The sequence below is a fragment of the Prionailurus bengalensis genome, chromosome B1 (assembly GCF_016509475.1).
Source record: "Prionailurus bengalensis isolate Pbe53 chromosome B1, Fcat_Pben_1.1_paternal_pri, whole genome shotgun sequence".
NCBI lineage: Eukaryota > Metazoa > Chordata > Mammalia > Carnivora > Felidae > Prionailurus > Prionailurus bengalensis.
The window spans coordinates 170,600,538-170,614,052 of NC_057344.1; the positions used below are offsets into that span (position 1 = coordinate 170,600,538).

General features: G+C 36.1%; 1 protein-coding gene across 7 annotated transcripts in view; it reads left to right on the forward strand.

Annotated features, from left to right (window-relative positions):
- ATP8A1 (ATPase phospholipid transporting 8A1) overlaps window positions 1-13,515 on the forward strand; it is a 232,601-nt gene that overhangs the window by 59,557 nt on the left and 159,529 nt on the right. For 3 of the 7 annotated variants that reach the window (XM_043572754.1, XM_043572751.1, XM_043572755.1), the window contains exons 6-7: window positions 865-905; window positions 7,624-7,697. In XM_043572754.1, coding sequence (XP_043428689.1) covers window positions 865-905; window positions 7,624-7,697 — 115 coding nt within the window. The other 4 variants (XM_043572752.1, XM_043572753.1, XM_043572756.1 and 1 more) reach the window with 3 other exon arrangements.

Sequence of the window (13,515 nt, forward strand, 5' to 3'; positions counted from 1 at the left end):
CTGAGTAGCTCCTTTGCACCAGGGACTGTGCTGTTTCCAGGGAATATTATTAAATGGTGCAAATACTGGCTTTGCCCTCATGCAGTTTACTGTGGGGATAATTTGTTGGCTGACCTTGACCTATTCCTTAAGTACTAAGTGCTGTACTTTCTACCTTGCATTATTATCTTTACTGTTTTTTTTTTTATTTTATCTTTTAGTGTCTATTGGTATATTCAATATTATGCCACAGACACATACTGGGGATGAAAAAAGATGTACTGAGCAATGTTACTGCTGTGAAGCAGTAATAAGACAGTAATAAAGTATCCCTCTATCATAATTTAATAGTAGTCTCTTCTTTCATTTCTTCTCAGTAAACCAAATATGGAAACTTACGCAATTTTGCACTATTAGAAAACTAAAGGCGCAAATTCTTTATCTGTTTATGTGTTAAATTTTTACTAACCAATGTGAAATCTGTTTCTTCTGTGCCTGTAAACCCTTTCTTTTTTTTTTTAAACATTGCTACTGTATGGCTTCTGAAATGCTCTTTTAGCTTGTCACTCCCTTTTCACATCATTTGTGTGGCTTTCTCCTCCAGCCTGTAATTCTTCTTTGTGCTCAAGAAAGCCCTTGAGCACCAGTGAGATTACCCTCTGCTAGTAATGTTTTATTGTGGGATCTAAAATGTGCATGGGTTGTTTTTTTAATTCTTTGTGTAATTTTATACCATCTTTGCTGTTATAATTAATTTTAAAATCTATAAAAATTGCTGCTGGTTCATTTTTTGAAGCTGTCCATTTAAAATGATCATTGCCTCAGAAGCAGGCTTTTAATAAGTAGTAAAAATGTTTCTAAAAATGTCACCTTTTCTTTTTCCAGTTTTGAGAAATGGTGCTTGGGAAATTGTGCACTGGGAAAAGGTATGCATTGATTTTTATTTTGTTCCAGAAGAAGTGCATCAATGTGTACTCTAATAGATACAATTTTTGTGTGTGATGTAAACAAATGTCATGAATTCTGATACGAAAGCTGTTTAGTAATTAATGTTGTAAACATACATGGAGTCTTTAGTCACTCTCATTTAATTCTGAAATATGCTAGAAAGACTTTAAAAGTAATATTTGGAATTCTTTGTTTTTCATAGTATATTTTGAGTACTGTTTTTCATAGATTTCATTTAACCATGAACTGTTTTGTGTTGAAACTTTTTGCTTTAATCATCTACTGTCCAAGCAAAACTAAGAATTAGAGTTCCTTAAAAAAAAAAAAAAAAAAAAAAAACTTACTAACCTAAACATCATTTTCTAATGAACTGGAAATCAATTCCATAGTCTCGAGAGGTTAACACGCTCACAGGACATGTAACATGGCAGTTAGTGAGTTGAGTCATCATTTAACATGTGTTATCTAAGTGCTTTTAAGACCTCAGTTTCAAAAGGTAAGCAATTGCTACTAGTTCTCCCTTAGTCCTGGAAGACCATTAACTCTAGTCTAACTAGAGTCTAACTCTATTCGCAAGCGAAGAACCTTTATAACTTGGTGAAAGACTTTTGGAGGCAAAGCCACTCTACCTGGGGGATTTTGTTCTCTGAGATTGCTAGGAACAGCTTAGGTGTCCCACTCAGCTGGTTACTTGCCTTCCAGTATTTCCCAGCAGCTTAAAGGCCATTCCCTTAATCCTGCCCTGTGATGTTCATAGTCACCTTGTGTCTCTGCAGGGAACAAATTCCCTCTCAGTTGACTGCATTTTTCTCATTTTAAATCAGTGGCCAAAATAAAGACTGACATCTCCCTTCCTGCATGTTTAAAAACTCACTACTTTCTCTGGTCTTTGACATAAAAGTAACAAAGAGGAAAATACGTTGACTGTGCTTTCCTTAGTCCTGTCATAGTCATCGCTCAGAGAAGCACAATAAAAAAATGAAAAAGCTCAAAAAATTGCTTCAAAAGAAGTTTCCTTTTGCTCTTCTTTGGCACTTGTGGATTTAAACATTTTAGAAGATTGGTAGGATGTAATCAAGTATGACGAATTGAATTGTATTATAAATGTGTATCATTTACTAGGTTTGTCATAGTAATTAGCTTAGACACGTTTCTTAATAAATTGATATATCAGTTTCTTACCATCTAATCCAAAGTAAGCAGTCATAAAGTCAGGAGATAAGCATGCATGACTTTCCTCTAAAATTAGCCTATTACAATGTCTTATTTTACTGATGTCTTTTTTTTTCCATTATTTCAAGATTGAATGAATTACTGTAACTCAGTTTTTCACAGACAAGAAATCAGCAGCCCATGATTACCCATAATGTTAGCATTCTTTGTTGTCTTGGAGATCAGTGCCACACCCTCCCTGCGCATCCCACTTAGAGAAGCAGAGGAATAAAATTTAAAGTGTTGCCAGAAGTTACCCAGCCAGCATGAACTGATGTTACTTAATAATTTGTATTAGATACTTAATTAACTAGAATTTTTAAAAGTTGGTTCAATGATGAATTCAAGATAAATACTCAAAAATTAACAGCATTTCTTTTGTTGGAGATATCAAATTAGAAAAATACAATGAAAGATCTCATTCCCAGTGGCATGTGAGATGCTTACAAATAAATTTAAGATATGTATATGACCTTTGTAAAGACAACATCAAAGCTTTTTAGGTGTTAAGGATTGACATAAATGGGCAATTATGTCAAATTCCTAGCAAAACCAAAAGTACCAGTTGTTCCAAAGTATTGGTGCAATATAATCCCAGGGAAATTATTACTTTTTCCTCAAGAGTTGACTAAATTGGGGCGCCTGGGTGGCGCAGTCGGTTGAGCGTCCAACTTCAGCCAGGTCACGATCTCGCGGTCCGTGAGTTCGAGCCCCGCGTCAGGCTCTGGGCTGATGGCTCGGAGCCTGGAGCCTGCTTCGGATTCTGTGTCTCCCCCTCTCTCTCTGCCCCCTCCCCTGCTCACACTCTGTTTCTCTCTGTCTCTCAATAAGAAATTAACGTTAGAGGGGCGCCTGGGTGGCGCAGTCAGTTAAGCCTCCGACTTCAGCCAGGTCACGATCTTGCGGTCCGTGAGTTCGAGCCCCGCCTCGGGCTCTGGGCTGATGGCTCAGAGCCTGGAGCCTGTTTCCGATTCTGTGTCTCCCTCTCTCTCTGCCCCTCCCCCATTCATGCTCTGTCTCTTTCTGTCCCAAAAATAAACGTTGAAAAAAAAAATTTAAAAAAAAAAAGAGTTGACTAAAATTATTCATCTTAATTTCAAAAAGAAACAGTCAAGAAAATAGAAGAATCTTTTGGGAAAATGAGCTGTGTGCAAGGATGAGTAAAATGGAGAGCAGAAGTTATTAAGATAGTATGGTTCTGTTGCCAAAATAGGCATTGATAAATAGAGTAAAATAGACTAGAAGAAAAGGGACTAGGATGCCCTGAAATAAAGCCCATTTAATATTTAATAAAGAGGGCAAAGAATCATTAATAAAATAATTATTTAATAAATGATGTTGGAAATCACCAACTTGCAAGTTTCAAGAAATAATGTAGTTTATATCTAAGTCACATCCCATGCTAAAATAAATTCCAGCTGGCTTAAATGTTAAAATGTTGGTCTTGAAAAACATACAAAGAGAATAAAGACTTTAAGAAATATTTGGAGAAGAGCAAGATCTCAAGCTGTCTGGAATTTGATCCTATAAATTTTTTTAAAAATGCACAGCAAAAGCCACTACAAATAATTAGGCACAATAGGGAAAAATAGTTGCACCAAATAGGACAAAAGATTGAAATTGTTATATAAATAGGAAATAAAAGTTGGCAATAAGCAAGATCTGTAATAAGCAACCAGATTCAGTGTAATATCAACCTAGTTATGAAAGTTGCAAATTTAAGCAATATTGGTGTCTCATTTGCTATAGTTCTACGTTACTTAAGATTTTTTGTTCTATGAAGTATTTCATTCACATACTATTGTGGATTAATAATTTAGGTCTTCATATTGAGAATCATAAAAAGGGGATTCTGGGAATTTAACCTGAGAAAATAATGATTAAGTAGAGGAAAAAACCTGTACATGCATAAAAATATTTATTGTAACATTTTTTATAACAATGAAAAGGTAGACTAATGTGGATATCCACCAGTAGGGAAAGTGTTTTTTAATTTTTTTTTTAACCTTTATTTTTGAGAGAGACAGAGACAGAGAGTGATCAGGGGAGGGGCAGAGAGAGAGGGAGACACAGAATCCGAAGCAGGATCCAGGCTCTGATCTGTCAGCACAGAGCCCGACATGGGGCTCAAACCCACGAACTGTGAGATCATGACCTGAGCCAAAGTCAGACACCCAACTGACTGAGCCACCCAGGTGCCCTGGGAAAATGTTTTTTAAATTACAACATTCTACACTCGGGCATATTTTGTGATAAGTAAAAGCTGTAATTTCAAATACTGTGGCATCATAGAAAGATTTTATACCATTCATTCAGCAAATATTTATTGAGTGTATGTGCCAAGCAGTGAACAGCAAGCAAGACATATGAGGGTCCCTGTGTCGTGAAATATAATCATAGGTGAGAAGAACAGAGGCATTTACGCTAAGATGTCAACTATGTAAAAATGGTTTATTGAACACTGAGTAGACAGGCAAGCAGCCTTGCTTGTTGGGTTAGCCAGGTTGTGGGACAAGTCTTCTCTTTAGCTTATGTCACATTTTGTGCAATTAAAAATAAAATCAATAAACTGAAACCAAGAGTCTGATCCTCATGCCAGGGTAATACAATAAGCATATTACCCTTAGCGGCGCTAATGGGGCTTTCTTTCAGGACTTGATTTCTTTGTTTTTCTAAATGTGTGGCTACTGCGGCTACCTTTTAATTGTCCTCAGAGGACCTACAGTTTTGCACAGCATACGTCCAGTCATTCACAGATGGGCACACTTCAGCTCTCAGACATTAATAGAAGACTTTTCTCTGTTGCACAATGTTAAACTGTCTGACTTCCAAAGCAAGTATTGCAGTGACAAAGCCCTATACAAGGTACTGCATCTCCACTCTTGACGTGTAAGCTACTGCCTTCCATGGCCCTGACCGCAAAGTCTAGTTCTTCAAATTGAGATGCAGCTGAAATTGTTCACAGGTTTTGGAGATAGTTGCAGGTGGAGAATTTAGGAGGGATCTTAGACTCAGCACATTCTCCTGGCTTTGTAGAGAAGTATGGAGTGGTGGGCTTTTTGCAGGTGTACAGGTCACTCCCTAAAGCTGCTTTAAGACATGAAGTTTCCAGCATGAAATGCTTTTGTTTGGATTTAGAATTTATGTCTCCAAAAATTCCTTAGTAAAAATATTAATATGCTGGGGTCTGTAATTGGACAAAGATTCTAAATCAGTCCATTACAGTTTGATAAACTTACTCTTTTACATAATCCTCAGTTGTAGGTATGAATGTCAATGACTTGAGAAGGCTCAAGGTGATGGTCTAAAGCCCTGAATATTTCCTTAACATCAGCATTTGGGGAACTAAGTGCTCTGTCATGATGTTCCTCCACTGAGAACATGTGGTCAAGGAATTTGTACCAACTTGACTTTCTCTTCTGTCCATTAATCTTATGCACACACTAGGCTGGAAAGGGGGAATGCCACATTAGGAATGCAAAACCAAAAAAAGAAAGAGAGGTGCTTGGTCGTGTTTGAGAAGCGACCTAAAACAGGCATCATAACGAGGGGGCAGGTAAGTTCCCTGCTGTCCTCATAGTACTGCAAGAACTGCTTTAGCTCTCGGTGGTAAGCCTTTGGTTTTCACAGGCCCCTGAGTAACTACTTCATACCGTGTAAGGTGCTAATAGTTTCTTTCAGTCCTCAGTTGAATGACCACAAGCCATGCTTTTGTTTTAACAATGAATAAAGATGTGGGAAAGCAGTGGGATCAGTAAGGGATTTTTGTAAGTCTGACTGTTAAACTCTTACACTATAATGTGGACAACTATTCGATTTTATGAAGCATATAGTCTGATTGGGTAGCAAACATTAACATGCAATAGGAGATTAAAGAACATTTAAATGGTAGCCTGGGTAACATTCTCTCCAAATGCTGTAGCTCCATTGACCTTATACTTCTTGATCTTGGGTGCTATCAGAGTACGATCACAACACATAACGGGCCTGTTTACACCTATACTTGCTGGGGTTTTGTTACTTCCCCTTTTTTGGGGGTTGGTGTGTTTGATTCCAACGTCCCTGGAAATTTGTCCGTTTCCAATCATTCAGATTTCAGCTAAAATCTCCCTTGAATCGGAGCTTCCCTACCTGGATAGCCAACATACATACCATACACGAGAAGACCCCCTCCAACCTTGCCTAACTTCCTCCCCCGGCATATAAAGTAACCACAGTGGTCTGACTCTGCAATAATTTCTTATTGTGATTCCTACTGAGGACACAATTCTCTCCTCCCCCCATCCAATAAAGTGTTATTTTAGGGTTCAAGAAAAAGTTGAGAGAGGAAAGAACAAAAAGGCTTTAACAATAACAAAAAAAGACTTTTCTTCTCTTGATTAAGTATTGAAGCTTATTTGGAGGTTTATTTGGCTCCTAACATGGCACTTTCGTGATCTAATGAGAGTGGTTATCAGTGTAACTTGGTCCAGTTGTGACTTAGTTGGAGTCCTAATGTTTGCTCAAAACTCTATGACACTATATCACTTAAATCACCTCTAGAAAGTTTCTGGGCTTATTATATCTTTAATGTGTCTTTAGGACATGTTCACAAAAATGCTACTGGGTAGAAAAGCCAGGAAGATATTAAGCTGTTTTTTTTTTTTTAATTTAAAATACAACATAGGGGCGCCTAGGTGGCGCAGTCGGTTGAGCGTCCGACTTCAGCCAGGTCACGATCTCGCGGTCCGGGAGTTCGAGCCCCGCGTCGGGCTCTGGGCTGATGGCTCAGAGCCTGGAGCCTGTTTCCGATTCTGTGTCTCCCTCTCTCTCTGCCCCTCCCCCGTTCATGCTCTGTCTCTCTCTGTCTCAAAAATAAATAAACGTTAAAAAAAATTTTTTTAATAAAAAAAAAAGTAAATAAAATAAAATACAACATAGATTTACTATATTTACTTACGCAAAATCAAGCTTTGCAGCCAGTCAGATAAGGGTTTGAGTCTAACCTCTTCCTCTCACTGTGATCTTAGGGAAATAACTTAGAAGCTAATAAGACTCTCTTTTTTTCCCTCTCTAAACTGTAAATTATAATCAAAACCTATTTTATAAGACCATCATGAGGAATAATGATCATACATATGGTAGGTAGCTTTTCCAGTTGCACTGAGATTTCCTTAAGCAGGGTAAAGATCACCTTTGGTAAATTCCTCCTTTTTATTTTTATGTCATAGAGAATGTGAGAAATTGAGATGTCAGTGGATAAAATGGATGGATTTATTAAGCTAAGCCCTGTAGTTGGAAAAAAAAGATACAGTGTTCATATTTTAAAGGACTGTCCCATTCTTGGCCTCACTCCTAGATCATTTTATGCCGTTTTGTGAAGATAAGTGGTTCTTGTTTGCCAGTAACCATTTTTTACTGTGTTCTATGCTTAAATACAGTGGGTTGTATATTTGTAACTATCTTTCAATGCATATAATTAACCAATTCCCAGTTTTCTTTCAGGTAAATGTTGGAGATATAGTTATAATAAAAGGCAAAGAGTATATACCTGCTGACACTGTACTTCTCTCATCAAGGTAGAGATTACCTACTGATGCTCAAACAGTGTAGAGGATGGTTTCTCTACCCTGCATTGACCTTGTGATTTCTCCAAGGAAATAAGGAATAAACGAAGAATTTCAAACCTCTCTAATGATTTTGAATTAAACATTAAAAAATTGATTGGACTTAATGGACTCTTTCTTATTTGCCATATAGAATAAGTGATAGGTACTATCCTGTGTAATTCAAAAGTTATCATTACAGTTAGAAGTCTGCTCTCTCTCTGGCTACATCCAGATCCTTGTGTGTGGACCACTAACTCATGAGATTTCCTGTTGTTTATTTTATATCATACAGGGATGGGGTTCTATTGATTTTTATCTTGCAGTCCTTGTTCATGATAAATTCTTCTATGATGCATTAATATATCCCTCCAAACTTTCTTGATCTTTATGGGACATTAGTGCAAGAAAATGGATGAATGATTTCTTTTTTGTCGTCATACCTTTTGAAACGCCATACTCTTCCAACAACAACAACAAAAAAAATTGAAGTATTTTGCTCTTTTAAATTCTTTCCATGACTGAATTTAGATAATTTTTGTTTTATTCATATTTAAGACAGTCATGAATTAGTATTCAGAACATATGGCACCGTTACCTTTTAAAGAATGTGGTTTTCAAATGGTTTGGGGTTTAAAAACTGTAAAACTGGTCCTAATATAAATTAAGAAAAATGTTTTTTAATATCTTAGAGGTTGTTTATCATCATTTCCTTGGACAGTTTTATTTGTAAAATCCACATATAAATATGGACAGTGTCCTTTTTTCAAAATCTATTTAATCAGGTCATTATTTAAAGTGATTGGATTTATAACAAGTTAGTGACACTTAACCGAGCAAAAAGTTCTCCAGATATTTATAGAAATAAGTCTATGGGTAGTTGAAGTACTGTAGGTAGTTGTACTTTCATACTTTATAGCTGGGAGATTTTTGTGTCACCTATAGATTTTATTTCTGGAAAAATTTAAATTAATGGGTTTCTAAATCAGCCTTTTCGTTACTAATTTTCTTTGCTCATAGCTTTAATTAGGGTCAGTTTCTAAAACTGAAGTAGAGGTACTGGTCCACATGTGGCTGTGTGAGAATGAGTTTAACGGTTGAGCTTGCTGTCACTGCCTCAACATACCAGATGGCATCAGGTACTAGAGAACACTCTGCCTAGGAGACAGGAAATCAGGATTCTTACCCTGGCTTGGTGATTTTGAACAAAAGACTTCATCTCCCAGGCCTTGATTTCACATCTTTTAAAGTGAGGAAGAGGGAGTAGATGATGAAACTCTGATATTCCCTGATTCTCCTTCTTCTTTAGATTCAGTAAGTTTTTATTTATTTAAGTTGTAAGAATGCCTAGCCAACAGAACAATGGGCACTCGGTGGTACTAAATAAAAGTTTGATAAATGTAGTGGATGACTGACCATCTAAATGGTCAAAGTTCAAAGTGATAATACAGCATTCCAGCAATTTAAGAAAGTAATCGTGTTTTCCTGATTACGCCTATCAGAGAGACATAATTTACCATAGAGAATATCATGTATGTGTACCATTAATTACACTTTTTATTTTTCGTATGCTCCAAAGCATGAAGATACTTGACTATATTGCCCTGACTTTATACATAATTTTGAATTGAAAGTTTTAAAAAATACTTTTCATCAGCCTCTATCCACCCCCAGAAACTCCCAGAAAGCTCTGTGCTCATACTTTTTTTAAAGTTTGGAGCATTTTTACAGGAGTTATTTCCTCAACGTTAAAAACACTCACTGGTGTCTCACAGATACTGTAGTATAACTATAGATATGGTAGATGGAAATAGTTTCTATCTTTTTTTTTTTAAAGATTTTTAAGTAATCTCTACACCCAACGTAGGGCTCAAACTCACAACCCCAAGATCAAGTCTCATGTTTCACCAACTAAGCCAGCCAGGTGCCCCAATAGTTTCTATATCTTACTATAGCAGCCACAGAGATTAACTTCCTCCAAAGATTATTACTTCTTAAAAGATTGTGTGACTCATTGCATTTAGTTATTCAGTAGGACTCAAAGTATAAAGCTTCTTCCATTAAGTATTTATATCCCAGTGGCAAAGTGCCACCTTTCAGGGTTGTTTTTTCTCAAAAAGTTTTGCACTACTCTTGTGAATGTACATTAACCTTAACAAATAGGTAGAAGTTTGTGTCCTCATTTAACAGGAAGCGTAACTTTGACTTCAAGTCTTATTTTTCCCATTTAACTTTACCTAACGACTAAGTCAAGGTGGGAATATTTAATCCCTAATTAATCTGATCCCTTAATTATGCCACACTGTCCACTATCAGAATAAGGACATGGTGATTCTCACCTACAGATGAGCATTGTTTAACAATAAACATAAACAACAGTTTGTAACATTTTAATTTCCAAATATTTTCAATTATTAATTACTAATAGTGCACCCTTTCTGAGGTAGTTTGAAAATAAAGCATGAACATTGTTGAAAGTTACTGTGTTTCATTGATTTTTCACTTCCATTTGAAGAAACAAGTTTTAGTTTATAACAAATACATGTATAAGTTTAGAAAGTAAAATATAGAGTAAAATAACTCAAGCTGTTCATTCAAGTCCACACAGGTTCCTGGCATGTCTATTTCATACCCTCTCTGAAAAACTTCTCCTGGGTTCAAAGGCTTATTACCCTGTTAAAACAATGCATCACCAAGACTTAATGAATTATTGAACAACTCAAAAGGCTGCGGTTATGCCTTCTAACTTCCTAAAACCCATGTCTTTACAGCTTTGCATTAAAGGTAATGATATGTATGCAGTTAACTTTCAAAATGTTTCAGAATCAGAAAATTTCTAATATTTTTTTTAAGTGTATTGGGGATGGTGGTGGAGAGGACTAATATACTTGGTTTTTCAAAGAATTGTTCCCACAGTTCTTTCCTTCTTGGGTAGGAGTGGTCATACACTAGATGGCGTGAGAGTGAGGAATTGGAGAAAGGAAAATCTGTAAGATAAAGTAACTGTATAAAATTTTGTTTTTGAGAAGACAGTCTTGTGAATAAACTTTAAAGAAGGAGCAAAAGTTTCCACATTAAAAATTGAAAATTGGGCTTCAAATTGAGTAATCCTTTAATATTTCACATTTTCTTGTGCCTTTAGACCTGATCAAAATAAATTTTGAAAAAATGGACATTAGACATTTTTATTAACATGGATTATTTTCTATAATAATTTCAAACTTTCTGTCTCTTTTGTCCATTTGTTTGGTTCTTCTTTTTTCTGTTTTTCATTTTTTTTTTCCGTTTCAATTATTTTAAACTGGGACCTGTAGGTGGCAGTAGGGGAAATAGTGAAAGTGACCAATGGGGAACATCTCCCAGCAGATCTCATCAGCCTGTCCTCAAGGTTAGAACCACTGAGTCGTACAGGATGTGTGTATGTGGATCCTCACCCTACAGCAGAGAACAATTACACCCAAAGATGGTTGAGTTCTATGTCTCTTCCTGTAAAACACAAAAATTTTTATACTTCTTGGAGATAGACATTTCACAAATGTTTTAAAGGCCTTTTATGAAGGCAACATTGGATGCTGTTTGTCCCTCAGGTGGGAAGATTCAGCTCCTATTGTTCTCAATAGGAGTTCATGAGGCATGCCAGTAAAGGTAGATTTTAATTTCCTGTGCATCATTAATATATATCCATATTTAACAACATGCCTAAATACCGAGGCTGAATTTAATACCTCTCCAGGATACTGTTTTGAACAGTGTTAAGCTTTTCATGAAATGAAGTCATTGAAATTTTGCCTTATTCTTATATTTGAAACTTACTGTGAGTTCTGTAGAATCCCTTCAGCAATTATGACTATAATTTGGGCTTGTATAGGGTTTACAGAGGACCCCCTGCACAAAGCTGGATGTTGTACATTTTGTACCGCATGCTTTGGGATCAGTTTTTATCCCACTTGTTACTAGTGGCAAAGTGCATGTTCCCATGGTAAAGTTCAGCCGTCTACCAGTGTCTGTATTGTGATATGCATCTTGTTTCATCTTTCCACTTACTAATCAAAAAGCCTGCTTTGCCTCTCTGACTGTAGCTTGCGTTTGGATGTCACCATAATTTGCTGAAATATTTATTATGTAGCATGATCCCTTATGTAAAACTTCTTGCTGCTTTTTCATAACACTATTAAGAACTGCTTCAGTAACAGCTGTCTTAAGGGATTAAGAATGTTCTGAATTCGGATGCATATTTTATTTGCCCCACTTCAAATAGAAGTCAGCCGTTTAACTTTTTAACTTCCTAGTCACGTAAAGTCCTAGAAAAATTGCTTTGTGAAAAAAAAGATAGAATAGTAGTCTCATTTTAATGTGAGAATGGCCTTGGACATATTGATCAGTAATATTTTAATGCATTTTACTGGCAAACTATGGAATCTGCATTGTTCACCTAACATCTGTCACCATGCTTCTATATTGTCGGAAGATATGTTTTAAAATTTCATAAGCCATTTATGTTTCAAATGTATATATAAGTTACAAATTAGCAGTTACTAGAGCCAAGTTAAATGTTGGATAGATGATATGTTGAATATAATAGAGCGAAAATATAAATACTGAAAAATTTCTCCAGTTGGGAAAAAAATATAAGCCCTTATGGGAGAAAAAAAAATCCACTGAGTGAATTGAAGAACTTGCAAAGTTACATTAAAATGAATCTGTAAAATATTTGATCATTGACCGTATGTTTCAGCAATTTTCACAAATCTCCAGGCCACAAAACTAAGCTACCTGCCCATTTCTGAAACTTGAAATAATGTGTTTTGCACATGTACAAATTGGAAGTTGATTGGAAGATTCAGGTATTTGTAACTGACAAACTTTTTCCATTCTAACTTTGAATACATATGCTTATCAGAGATTACATTTATACTTCCATGATGTTACCAAGGCTTATTGTGTAACCAAGTGCTAATGAGATTGATTTAACTTCAGAACGTTTTTCCTTACACTTGAGGATACAATTAGATGACAGACTCACCTGTCTATACTTGCTGGGCACATAAAGTCAGATTGTGAAGGGAAAGGATATACACAGTCCAGGATGTAGTACCTGTGATAATGCTGGAGAATGTGCATCCCTTCTGCCAGCCACCACTCACTAAACTTTTCCAAACACATTCTGGTGGGGACCCATGAAATGGGCCTCCTAGGTGCAGGTCAAGGAGCAATATGGCCAAGTTGGCTGGTTTTAGTTTTAGCTTTTTCTGCCACAAGAATCTCTGAAATAACCTTAAGAAAGAGAACAGGAGCAGAAAAAAACAAAAACAGAAGTATGTATCTAAAGTATATAGCTACTTCCATTGTAAAATCTCACACAGTTTTTAAAAGTAGCCTTAAAATTTAAATATTATGGTTCATATGATCCTGTTCATCTTTTCTTAAAAGGTAGTCACTGAAAGTTTATAGAAGCAGCAATCTGGAATTTTCTAATCACTTTCCTTAACCAATTTATACATGGGCTACAAGCATGAAATCTCACTTGCTATTTTTGAGCTAAAGATAAAGCTGGACACAAAACTGCTTTTACATTTCAGATACAGTCTGTGTCGTGTCGTTATGGATGAGCAATTTAAGTATCACATGACAAATCTAATCATCCACATTAGCTTGAAGATCAGTACTGATTGGCATCAGGAAATTGCTTTGTGGTCGTTCTAGCTGAAAAGCTGATCCATGAGTTGTGACGCATGGGTTCTGCCTCCCAGCATTTAGCACTTAGAATGGAAATCATCATGAAACTAGACGA